At 34.2% G+C, this 13,431-nt stretch overlaps 2 protein-coding genes across 2 annotated transcripts; one reads left to right on the plus strand and one right to left on the minus strand.

Annotated features, from left to right (window-relative positions):
• The first annotated feature begins 2,891 nt into the window (after positions 1 to 2,891).
• Positions 2,892 to 6,773, plus strand: LOC145612416 (deoxyhypusine synthase-like). Its single transcript, XM_081667792.1, has 8 exons — positions 2,892 to 2,993; positions 3,299 to 3,506; positions 3,599 to 3,766; positions 4,692 to 4,910; positions 5,175 to 5,261; positions 5,816 to 5,921; positions 6,001 to 6,236; positions 6,331 to 6,773. The coding sequence occupies exons 2-8, from the start codon at positions 3,309 to 3,311 to the stop codon at positions 6,409 to 6,411; spliced, it is 1,095 nt and encodes a 364-aa protein (XP_081523918.1). The 5' UTR covers positions 2,892 to 2,993; positions 3,299 to 3,308; the 3' UTR covers positions 6,412 to 6,773.
• A 53-nt stretch (positions 6,774 to 6,826) lies between these two features.
• On the minus strand, positions 6,827 to 8,231 carry LOC145612417 (caffeoyl-CoA O-methyltransferase-like). Its single transcript, XM_081667793.1, has 5 exons — positions 8,166 to 8,231; positions 7,979 to 8,058; positions 7,748 to 7,892; positions 7,432 to 7,563; positions 6,827 to 7,170 (listed from the first exon to the last, which is right to left on the minus strand). The coding sequence occupies exons 1-5, from the start codon at positions 8,229 to 8,231 to the stop codon at positions 6,880 to 6,882; spliced, it is 714 nt and encodes a 237-aa protein (XP_081523919.1). The 3' UTR covers positions 6,827 to 6,879.
• Between the last annotated feature and the right edge of the window lie 5,200 nt (positions 8,232 to 13,431).

Raw genomic sequence — 13,431 nt, forward strand, 5'->3', positions numbered from 1 at the left:
GTGAGCCCACATATGTTGATTTATTTATGAAAAAAAAATACTACGTATTAGGCGTGAATCACTTCACCTTATTATTTTTGTTAAACTGAAATTCATTTTGATGAATTGAAATTATTTTTACTGAACTAAAAATAATTTTGCATTGAATTGAAATTATATTTACTAAACTGAACTTATTTTTGCTGAACATAAATTATATTTATTTTTACTAAACTGAAATTATTTTTACTTAATATTATTTTTTTAAGGTGAAATGAACAGAGCCTAATTAATTTTTTGTTGATTAATTTATAAATATGTCAATTAATTCACGATTTTTAAGCAAAATTTAACAAATTGATGAATTACTAAATAAGGAAATTCCAAATTCATACAATTTATATAAAATATAAAAAGTAAGAAAAAAGCTAATGTGTATAGAAAAATGAAATAGTTCAACCACATTTTTTTTACTCCAATGGAAATTGTGTATTTAGTTAATTTAAAGGAAAACTTGTCACCATTAATCCCAACTTTATTATCCCAACTTCAATTTATTTTTTATCACTCCCAACTTTGCTCTGTCCATCAATATTAATTGATATTGCAAGTTACCAGCTGCATACACGTGTTAACACGTGATAGGTCCAAAAAAATAAAATAAAATAAATTTAATTTGAAAAAAAAACCAACCCTTACTCAGGTGGCTACCCTACTACCTCCGGCAGCGCAGGTGGCGCCCGAGGCAGCCCTGATCGTTTCCAACAGGGAGGCATCTCCAGACTTCATTTCCGCCCCCTTTGATAGCGAATTTCATCATCCCTTCACCAGCCTTCATTTCCGCCAGTGACCCACCACAACCACAAAATCACACCTAACCCTAACCCTAAGCCTAGACCCACCACCACCAAGAACATCCACCACAAACACGAAAACACACCTTAAATTAGAAATTGGCTTTGAGTTTCACCTCAAATTTGGTTAATTATGCCTTCGACCAAGAAAACTCTAGTATCGTCAAATTTGACCTTAAAAACAATACAAAATCAAAACCAAATATAGGGCGGGGCGGCATTAGGCGTTGAAGGGCGACGGGGGGTTTGGCGGGGCAACATTAGGCGTTGAAGGGAGGACGAGAAAAGAGAAGGAGGGCGCAGCTATGAGAAAGAAGAGGGAGAAGATAAGAGAAGGAGAAGGAGAATTGAAGAAGACTGAGAAAGAAAAGAGCGAGGGAAGACAAGAGAAGGAGAAGGAGAAGAAGACCGAGGAGGCTAGTCGGGGTAGCGTCGGCATCAAGGGAGGGGAAGGAGCTGAGCCTGGGCGGCGGTCGACGCTCCGGGGGGGAAGGGGGTTGGGCTGCCGTGGCAGCGGGCTGGCCTGGCCATAGGGTGGCTAAGGGAAGGGGAGGTTGAGGAAATGGGGATATTTTTATTTTTTGTTTTATTTTTTTTCTTTTTTAACCTATCATGTTGCGACACGTGTGCAAATATTCACAAGTCAGCAAAGTTTACCTCTTCAACCGATTCCAAGTCACTTGGGGGTGATAAAAAAAATTAATGGGGTACAAAGGTAGGAGTAATAAAAAAAATAAATTGAAATTGGGATTAATATTGACGGGCAGAGCAAAGTTGGGATTAATGGTGATAATTTTTCCTAATTTAAATATCAAATCTTTAAGAAAATGTATAATTAATTTACCATTTTCAAACCTTTATGTATCTTGAAAAAAAATAATGATGTCATTAATAGTTTTGACGGGAAATTTTTTTTTTATGAGAAATTGATATGTGGATAGTAATAGTGTCATTATGTCAGCAGTACTTACTTTAGTTATAGTTATAGATAGATAGATAGATTGGGTTAGGACCTGTTCTCATTGACTGAACTGAGCTGAGCTGAACTGGACTTATTAGAGCTGAACTGAATTGAACAGAACTAAAATGAATATTTTATACCGCCCTCGATTTTCTAACTAACGCCCGCAAAATGAAATTAAATTACGTATTTAACCTTATTATAACGATTATAAAAATAACTAATTTTACCTTAATTTCATATTTTTACTGGACACAAAACTTTTTACCGCTCTCTCTAGTGGTCAACGGCCACCGACGTTCATCGGACAACCACCCCAACAACCGTGAAATCAAACAAATTTTATAAATTTTGCAAAATCAATTTCGTTAGATCTTATGGACAACAACGAAATACCAGAAACACAGCCTTTGACGCTTGCCGAAGGCTCGTTGAACCGATCAGAATCGGTACGTTGCGTTAATTTTTTAAAAAAAATTCGAAACCCAGGAAACGCCTGATTTTTTCGCACAACCATGGCTAAAACACCTAGTTCGTGCATACAACTGTGTGGTTGTACGAAAAAACTGGGCGTTTCACCTCAACCGCCTAGATTTTTCGTACAACCACACGGTTGTACGCACGAACTAGGCGTTTCAGCCATGGTTGTGCGAAAAAATCAGGCGTTTTGCCGCGATTTCAGAAAATAAAAATAAAAAAAAATCAAACCTCTTCTCCGCTGGCCATGACTGACTTGCCTTTGTCCTTCCGCGGCATTATCACTGTGTAGATCGGCGCTCCACTACTGCTCCGACGCTTTTATCTGCGGTGATGGTGGTGGCGGAGGTGGATGTTGTGGTGGTGGAGGTGGATGTGGTGGTGACGGTTTGTTTAGAGAGAGAATGAGAGTGAGTAAGGAATGAGGGTTTTGTTGGGGGAGGGGGGTAATTTTGTTTGAAGATTTTTTTTTTATATATATATATAAAGGGTAAGTTTGTAATTTTAATTTATTTTGCGGGCGTTAGTTAGATATTCGAGGGCGACGTTTAGCTTTCCACCCGACGGACCCCCCTACAGCTCCAATTCCCCGACCCCAAACTCTATTCTACTTCCGAGTTCCGACACCCCCTCACCTCCCTTCTTCCCTAACACAAGCCTCCGGCGATACCGCGCAAAAGAAGAATCCGGCAACGCCGCGGCCAACAGAATCCTGCGGCAAGGTAATGTACCCTCTTCTCCGTTTTCTTTCTTTCTTTAAAGTTCTGTTCTTTCTTAGTTACCCTGCACCATTGTTTATTGCATTGCTTTACTCTACACACACCCTTTTTCCTTTTATTTGGGATTATTTATTCCTCAATTGTAAATCTAATGTATTCTTTGCTTTTGAGATTCTCTGACCAAAATGGTTCATATAGTTTTTAAATTGGGGTTTTGAGAAATTTTGTTATGTAAAAGTAGTGAGAAATTGAGAATTATTGATTTTGTGCAATTCATTCATTTTAATTGTGGTAGTAAATTGTATTAGGTGTTGAGATATGGATAATAATGATATAATGGCGTCGGTTCGTTCTGTGGTGTTCAAGGAATCAGAAACCCTTGAAGGGAAATGTATTAAGATTGAGGGTTATGATTTTAATCAAGGAGTGAATTATCCCAAGCTTTTGAAATCGTTCGTCTCAACCGGTTTCCAAGCATCTAATCTCGGTGATGCTATTGATGTTGTAAATCAAATGGTTAGCTTAAGTTTTAAGCTGTGTAACAATTTTAGGTGTTGTTCTGCCCGTTTTTCGTTTTGTGTTCATTTGTGTGTTTTGTGTGGTTCAAGCTAGATTGGCGGCTGGCAAATGAGATACTTGATGAAGATTGTAGCGAGGAAGAGAGGGATCCTGTTTATAGGGATTCTGTGGGGTGCAAAGTGTTTTTAGGTTTTACCTCGAATCTTATATCTTCCGGTGTTCGTGACACCGTTCGTTATCTTACTCAGCATCATATGGTGAGATTAATATTGAGTTTTTACTTTGCTTTATTTGATTTTTCATTAAGTGTTATTCAAATGTGTGAAGAGGTGTGAAATTAGTTGTGGGGTATTTGACTTATTAGTTTCAGTAGATCCTATGCTTAAAATGGTCTTGGGTTTTTGGTTGAAAGAAAGATTGTTTAAGAGTGAAGAATGTGCAGTAGCAAATGACTTGTAGCTCAGATCGTAATCTGTTGTTTGTTTAGATTTTTGAATGGAAGTTTTTTATTTGCTCAACAACAATTTAAATGACACTCTCTCTCTTAATTGTTTGACTGTATCATTGTAAATGGCGTTATTAGTGGCTGTCTCATGTTTGAGTTATATTTTTGATTGAGAACCGTAAGAAGGCTTATGTAAAGGAGGGGGTTTAGGAACATTTCAGTCTTTCACCACATTAGTTTTATTGCTTGGAAGAAGTGTGATTGAAGTAGTTCCTTTTTCTGGGAACCCTTCACGGCTTTAGTTTTGTTGCTTCCATAATGTCTTTTCCCTGCACTGTTGTACTAATAATGTAGACTTTGGGATGTAGCTGTCCACTTCAAACACCATAAGAAAAGGGGAAATAGAAAGAGAAAACTTCGTGCAAACCTTGGGGGCTTTGTTCTCTGATAACTTTCGGCTTCAAACCTTCAACTGTAGAATCATTCTCTTTTTTTTTTAAAGAGAAATTTCGTGTTAGATATGTCTTGGGGGCCTAAAATACAGAGTTGTTGGCTATGTGATTTGAATTATTAGCTGATGGATTCCGTTGTGACCTGTTATTTTGCTCACATAACTGTTTCTTCTCTCCGTCATGGCCTTGTATGAAGTTTCGAGTTTAGCATCTTTTTTTTTTATACCCAAGTTTCTAAGATTAGATTATTTGCACTCAAAAGATCGGGCATTTGCACCTCTTCAGGTAGATGTTGTTGTAACAACTACCGGCGGTATAGAGGAGGATCTTGTTAAATGTCTTGCACCTACATTCAAAGGCGAATTTTCTTTACCTGGAGCTCAGTTACGCTCAAAAGGATTGAATCGCATTGGTAATTTATTGGTTCCAAATGACAACTACTGCAAATTCGAGGATTGGATTGTTCCAATTTTTGATAAAATGCTAGAAGAGCAAATTAAAGAGGTAATTTCTTAATTATTGATGTCTATTATCTGATGAATTGATCTCCAATTAGATACTTTTGTTCTGCTTTTGTGCCTTGGTGTGTGGTTGGTTGAATTTTTTTTTTTTTCCTGAGTACAACATAATCCTATTGTTATCATATAAAACTATTAGATTTACTTCATCCCTGTCAACAATTATATGTTTCCAAGCTTTCTTTGTTAGCACTTGTTAGTTGTTTTCCATTTATTTATGTTCATATTTCTCAAAAATTGCTGAATGCAGAAGATAACATGGACGCCATCTAAGGTGATTGCTCGTTTGGGTAAAGAAATAAATGATGAGAGCTCATACCTTTATTGGGCATACAAGGTGAAAAATCTACTCATTTAGAGGTTAGGCTTGGTTTTTTCCCCCATAGATTCTCATAAAATAATGTTACTCCATATTAATCCGTTTTAAGTTTTGGTCAACTTGTGCACGAAGTTGTTCCTTTTCTATGTCGCTCAATTTCAATGCTCATTAATACCAAACTTACAAGCCTGTTTGACAGTTCATGTAATGGACATTCATGCTTGTCTTCTTATTAAATCTGAAGTACTGCTGAAAACACTGCTATGACTAGTAATACTATCAAAAAATTATCTTTAACTCAACAAAAGTCTGAATGCTCTTTAGTTGCGAGACTCCATGCTTTTGATATTTAACTGTTTACACTGGAAATCTGTTCAATAAAAGTCTATTTGAAGCAGTTTTACTATTTCCTGCTAAATTGGAGCAAAAGGGTCAATCTAAATCCAAATCAAGAAAAGTATCTGTAGCATGTGGTGGTTGATGGATAGTAGATTATCATGGAAAAAGTTTTGTATAATTTTTTCCCCATAGTGTTTAACTGATTCAGCTTTCACTTATGCACAAATTTTCAGAATAATATTCCAGTATACTGCCCAGGTTTAACAGACGGTTCACTTGGAGACATGTTGTACTTTCATTCAATTCGGAATCCAGGTTTAATCATCGACATTGTTCAAGGTCAGTTATTTTCTTGATAATATGATGTACGACTTGTTCCAATATAATATGCTTACAGACATTTTATGGTTATATGTAGATATAAGAGCCATGAATGGCGAGGCTGTTCATGCGAACCCCAGGAAGACTGGAATGATAATTCTTGGTGGAGGGTTGCCTAAACATCACATTTGCAATGCAAATATGATGCGAAACGGGGCAGATTATGCAGTTTTCATTAACACTGCCCAGGAGTATGACGGTAGTGATTCTGGCGCTCGTCCTGATGAGGCCGTCTCCTGGGGAAAAATCCGAGATTCTGCTAAAACCGTTAAGGTTTGTGTAATTGTATATATCTTCTTTTCTTGAAGTTTTACTTTTGTATCCCTTATTTTTCCATGTCCTAATTAGTAATGACCTTGGTGTTCAGGTGCATTGTGATGCCACTATTGCTTTCCCACTATTAGTCGCAGAGACCTTTGCGGCTAAAAAAGAGTGTGAGAGAGGCTAGCTCAAATGTTGACAAAGGAGCTAGATTTTGATATTTACTCTCCATATTTCTGCAAGGGTGATTAAACTTGATACCTACAATTATACCATAAAAACAATCAATTTTGGTAGTGCTTCTGCTATTTCACTTATCCATCTTTGCACCCGCCAATCCGGTGGACAGATATAAGCAGAATTGTTGAACTCTGGTTTCTCGACGTCTGTGTAAAACTAAAACATCATTGTTGAGCTACTTTTACACATCATTCTACTGAGTTTTAAAGTCTGTAAGCTTTGTTCCTGTAGGAAACCTATTTGCTCCATGGTTTAATCCCATGTTGTTGGAAAATATATGAAAGACAAGTACTAAACTTAATTACTTTGCATTAAACGCATTATTACACTTGCTAACACATTGTTCAATGGGTGCACATGCTGATATGCTCCTCCAATTGAAATTTTAGAAGCATGAAGACAGTAGAATAGTAGATCAAATAAGACGCCTACAAAAAGTGATTCCATCACCCAGAGGAAGTTGAGCAATGTCAATGCGAGGATCAGCAGCAAGGAACTTGTTGAACTTGATAACAGCCTCTCGATTCTTCTTCATGGTGTCTGGTACATGTGATTCAGGCATGGCCACTGTTCCTCCCCAAAGTGTGTTATCGTACGCAATCACACCCCCAACCTTGACGAGCTTCATCAACCTCTCATGGTAATTCAGGTAGCTAGTTTTGTCTGCATCCACGAAGGAAAAGTCGAAACTTCCATCATTTTCTGCCTGTAGTCACTCAACAAGGTAATGCGTCAGCTAATCATAATCTAAGCTAAGACAGTAAGCATCATATCTTTTGCAATCATTTTTTAAATATAAAATCAACCATATTCAGGGAAATTGTTTCCTACCCGAAACAATACTAAATGAAGGTTATTACAGGCTTACAGCAATGTAGTCTAGAGCTTTGTTAGAATTTAAGGAAAAGCTTTTGAACTTAAACTACTGTGGAAGTGTGGAGATATTTTTATGGAATAGTTCGCTTACATTCAGCATTAGATTATCAAGAGCTAGATGAGCATCTGATACAATGAAGTCGATTTTGTCTTCAACACCGGCTTTCTTGATGAATGGTAAGCCAATCTCATATGCTTCCCTATCGCAGTCGATTGCAACAATCTGTCGTAACAATAAAAACAGAAGTAGGCTATTTTGAGATTAAGTGATTGATAAGTGAGGGAAAATAGAAATGATCCAGCTGTTATAAAGAATTTTATAACTCAATATCATAGGCTTTAGTTGCAAGGGATTGAGACGATGTGATAACTAGTAATAAGAAGATTAATGGGATAATTAAGTTAACCTTCCCATCATCTGGGATCGAAAGAGCGGTTAGCAAGAGGGAGTATCCTGTAAACACTCCAACTTCAATAGTTTTTTTAGCATTCTCCTTCTTCAAAAGGAATGAAATCATTTGTCCTGCAATTGGTGCACCAGCCATGTAGGACCTTCAAAGTGAAGAGGAGATGAGTACCAAATTTGTATAGAATAATAAATCTTAAGCTATGATAGTACAAAAGGAATGCTGTATTACTTAGGGTGATTTTCAGTTGCTTCCCTTAACTCCTTGAGGGGTTCTGCTTCGCGTGGATAAACACTAGTTTCGAGAATATACTGCATCCAAATGAATGCAACATCAACCAAAAATTCAGCATTGTAATCCAAAGAAGATCAACATAGTATCAATAACTCGAGAAAGCGAGATCGAGTGCAAGACTAACATTGTGCAGTTCTTCACTCTGCAGCAACCCTGTAATCTTGATTTGCTTCTTTATATCAAAATCCATCTTAAATCCCTGCATAAATTTTAATGAGTAAAGAGTTTTGAAAGTGTTAGTTTGACATATTTGCAAAATAAAGACCTCAATTGTAGCTGGCAATAAGAGTGGTAGTCCACTAAGATTACTACTTATTCAAACCCATACCCATTGAAAGACTTATACTTTATATTCCAACACACTGTAGTAATTGAAAACCACATAAATGAGAGAATAAAGAGTTATTTAGAAACACTAGTATTATAATACAAAGTATAAATTAATAAGTTTAGTACAAAAAATTTAAGTTTAACAAAAATAAATTTTGTTATGTAAGAATAGATTTTAATCAGTAAAAATCAAATAAGTTAAGTTCAGTAAAAACAATTTCCATTCAACAAAAATAATTTTAATTCATCAAAGCTAAACTTAAGTTATTTTAACTATTGGTAATTAAAACTTATCTTTACTGATTTAACTTCAAGTTATGTATTTTTACTAAACTGAATTTATTTTTGCCGAACTTAAATTATTTTTACTGAAAATTATTTGAAAAGGGTGAAAAGAATACATATTATTATTATTATTATTATCAAATATTTAGTAATAATATATCAGTACATCTTGTTTGCAGCTGGCCATACCATGTGACCACTTGTAAAAGAACAATTAAAATAACCTTTATAACACCGACCAGATAACACTGATGAAGTAAACTACTCCCTCCGTGTTTTTTTTAAGTGACACACTTTCCATTTCCGGCCGTATTTTTTTAAGTGACACACTTCCTTTTTTAGAAATTCCTTATAATTTAATAATATATCTTCGCCCTACTAACCCTACTATCTCTTACTTTATCATTTCTCACTCCTTTCATGGTCCCCATTTCCTCTCACATTCTTTTACTTTATCATTTCTCACTCCTCCAACCTACCCCACTAACATTTTATTTTATTAAAGTTAATAAAATCTCCTAAAACTCTGTGTCGGTCAAACTGTGTCACTTAAAAAAACACGGAGGGAGTATGTAGCATTAACAAAGTAACCCTATAACTCTAATGAAGTAAGCCTTATAATGGTTGGTCACACCTAGGGATGTTATTGGGGCGAGACGAATGTTGGTCTTCCTATGCCCATTCGGCCATCCACACCTAAGATTTTCATCTCCATCCTCGCCGTGGCGGGTACAATCCCCTCCCCAGGTCCACTTAGATATCCACCCTACCTAATACCCACCCAAGACCCACCTAATCCCCGTCTACCAAATACATAATCATACATCTATAACTAGAACTAAAATAGAAAAAAATAAAAATAAAAAACTAAAATAGAAACCACTGACATTATCCTTTTTCAATTTTGTAAATGTGTCGTTTTGTAATGATATTTTTTCCCGCTTAAATGCATTGATGATATCATCTTGTTAATATTTTTTTTTAATTTTAAAGCTCAGCTACTTCATTTAAATTACTTTAAAAATTGCATTGGATTATAAATAATGACTTCAACTGTTACGGACTTACGGAGTGTTCCCAAAAAAAAAAAAAAAAAAAAAAAAAACAAATACGGAGAAGATGCTTTTTACAGACTATCGAACAATTGTACAAATTTGCTAATCATAGGAAACTAAAAAAAATTGACTATCTTATTAATTAATAAGGCCCTCCTTTCATTTCATTTTTATGTCACGCAAAAAGCATTTTCCTTTCTCATCTCTTTCCATTCTACATATTATTTTGTATTTCAACTCTATTTCAGGTACATGTTACGCAGTAATAGTTAAATACTTCGTACTGTATTAATTATGTGCTAAATGTTGATATTTTTCTAATGATCCTTCTTCTCTTTTCATTATGATACGGAGTAGTGGAAATAATGTGTATGGTGTTCATACCCTGGATTGATATGCTTAATTACTCGTGATTTTGGTCATCAACGTGGTTCTCAACATTTGCAATGGTTTTAGACGAATTTTCTTTTAATGAGTAGTTGTTTGCATTGATCGTTAATGCATACAGTATATGCTAAAGGTGACATAAACATCATTATATATTTTTGATAAATTGTGTATCACATGGGACTAACCTAGTAATTAATATAGGTTACCAAAAAAAATATTTTACATAATTGATTTTTTTATAAAATAGTATAATAATAAATAATTTTGTTTTCAAAAACATGTAGATATAGGTATGGGGTGGGGATGGGGACGGGTTCAACCTAAAATCTTCATTACCCATGGCGGGTATAGTTTTTATCCCATCCCCGTTTCACCACCCACAAAATTGAGACCCACCGACGCCGGCACGCCCCACTAATGGGGCGGGGTCTCCTACTTGACCCGCCCACTAGTCACATCGTCATATAGGGATTTGTGATAATATAATAGTAGTAATTATTTAAGGGTAATGATATATGTAGCCCTAAAGGCTATATATAAGCATTAAATATACTCTTGAAAATTGTATAAAATTAGGAATTCATGACAAAAACACGCGTAAATTAGTGTAATTAGTGTTTATATTTTTATGATTTCTTAACTTTTTACGATTTTCAAGTGTAAATTTAATGCTTATATATAGCCCTAAAGGCTATGTATAGCATTTTCCATTATTTAATAATAATATATAACCATTCATTCTAAAGACTAGAGCGAAAATCGTAGTACTCGTATACATCAACTAGTTTGGAAAGTGACAAGACTTTACGTCTAAGGTTTGGAATTACTACAACTTAAAATACATACTTCGTACTTCGTATCTAGTACTCCTTTTATTTATTTATTTATTTTATTTCCTCTAAAGCGTTTTAAATTCTTATCTCTCTAACCTCATTCCTAGATCGACTATGTGAGCCAGATATCCCTTGAACGTATAATCAAATAATGATGAACAATTGAACACCAAATACAAAAATAAATGAAGTAAATTTAGAGCACCCAAATCATGGACTTTACAGGCATTCTATATATGATAAACAAGTTGATTAACTACGACATTACTACAGAGTACTACGTAACAAAGTTTGCTTAACTTAACTAATTGAATTTCAAAAGATTCGAAATATGAAATGAAATAACAGATAAAATTAAACCAAATAACGTACCAAATAAAGGTGAGCAATTCTTCTTAATTCAATCGTATGTGTAGTGGACTGGTGGCTAGTTTGAAAGTTCTCAATCTTGGTTTTCAATATGAGAGTTTAAATTAAAGTGTTCGTATAGTTTATCGATGTGATAATGAAAAAGATTACGTACTAATAAGCATAGCCACTCAATTGGTGACCCACCCCCCTTAATCACAATTAATAATATAATTGGCAATAACATTACTTTTATTATATTTATAATATATACATGTACAGTTGTTTCACCATATACCCCTTAGTAATTCGTTTATTCACCATATACCCATGATGTCATATGACACATTTAACCTTTTATAATAACGAAGTTAACGTATGTTAGTCATTTGATCATTTGATGATATTCTTGTTAAACTCCGGGGTATGTGGTGAATTTGAAAAGTTTTATGAGTATATAGTAAATAAACGAATTCAGGAATATATGGTGAAAAAACTTTTTACAATATGAGCGTAGTAAAAAGCTACATGTCCAACTAGATAATTAAGCAGTGGTCATGCATGGTTCTTAGTAACACAATGTCCTATAGGAGAAATTGTCATATCCTTTCAAGATGGAAGAAGCTACCAGAGGAAAGATATTGTTGCTCCTACCATATTTATCTATAGGTAAATTGAGTTGCAAATTGATTGGCAAATCAAGGCGTAAATCAAAACAAAAATTTTGAGTTGATTCAAGTCTCTTCATTCTTATATGATATTGTAAGGATGCCTATGCTATGATTTGTAAACTTTATTTTTATTTGTATGTGTCTTTTGGGGGCCTATTCCTCTGTGCACCACAATAAAACTTGTATTTCTCCACAAAAAAAGAGTTACATTTACAATATTACATTTATAACTCGTGCCATGCATTTTAGACAAATTTTTTTTTTTTATTTATTTTTTTTTTTTTTGGAGGGATAATACAATTGTTTGATCATAAGAATTACTCCGTACAAGATTTTTTGTTTTCATTATCATTAATTGTCAATTGTAGATGCCGTATGGTTATTATCAATGAAATTTAATGTCCTTTAGGACTTCTTTCAAAAAAAAAAAAAAAAAAAAAAAAAAAAAAAAAAAAAAAAAAAGATTGACAACATTTTTCAAACAAAAAGACAGATTTATTCAAGTTTTATACTACATCTATGTGTTTCTTTTTAATTTTAACGACAGTACTCCATGCCTCTTAACCAATATTATATCGATTGTCATATGCATTGAATTGAATCCAATAATGTTCAACATAATTGTTTTTCGTATTTCTACTTATGGATCAATAAGAGTTTATGGTCAAAGTTTTTAGAGTTTGATCCTTTTTTTTTTTTTTTTAAACCTTTAGAGTTTGATCCTTTTTTTTTTGGTGTTTAGAGAGCCACAAGGGCGGGTGATGAGAATCGATCCCAAGATCTCTTAGAATTGGGAGGGGAGCTCTAACCACTTGAGCTATCCATCACTCTCATTTAGAGTTTGATCCTAAAAGTACAACAAAAGTCATTTGAAATAAAAAAGAATAATTATTAATTTAGAGCTCGTTTACATTGAACTGAACTGATTATTGGAGCTAAACTAAATTGAACTGAACTGAACAGAGCTTAAATGAATATTTTATGAGAGAAGGAAATTAGAAGCTAAAGTGAACTGATTGGAGCTGAATTAAACTGAAATTAAGCTGAAGTGAACATGCCCTTATTTTTCATAAATTATTATTAACACTTCTTAACCCAGGCCAACATATGACAATTGATACGAGTATATGATAAACATAAAGGAGAAAGAGGATTGTCATGTCGCTAACTCCTTACCATGCGAATCTTCATTATAAGAAAAAAAAAGCCCATTGATGACAATTACAATATAGAGTCATGAGAACGTCGCGTATTGTATAAGTTTTTTGAACATCTCGACTTTTGAATTAAACTTAGATATAAGTTACAGTTTTAAATATTTCATATAAATTTTTTAATATATCATACAAGCTGTTAAGGAGTAATATTTTCCCAAGCTTGTAATTGGATCAATCAAGTGATAAATTCAATTGTAATTAATATTTTCCCAAGCTTTTAAATTTGTAATTGATGCCTCTGCTTAGAGTTGTGTAGATACT

This window comes from Chenopodium album, chromosome 24, assembly GCF_948465745.1.
Source record: "Chenopodium album chromosome 24, dcCheAlbu1.1, whole genome shotgun sequence".
Taxonomy (NCBI): Eukaryota; Viridiplantae; Streptophyta; class Magnoliopsida; order Caryophyllales; family Amaranthaceae; genus Chenopodium; species Chenopodium album.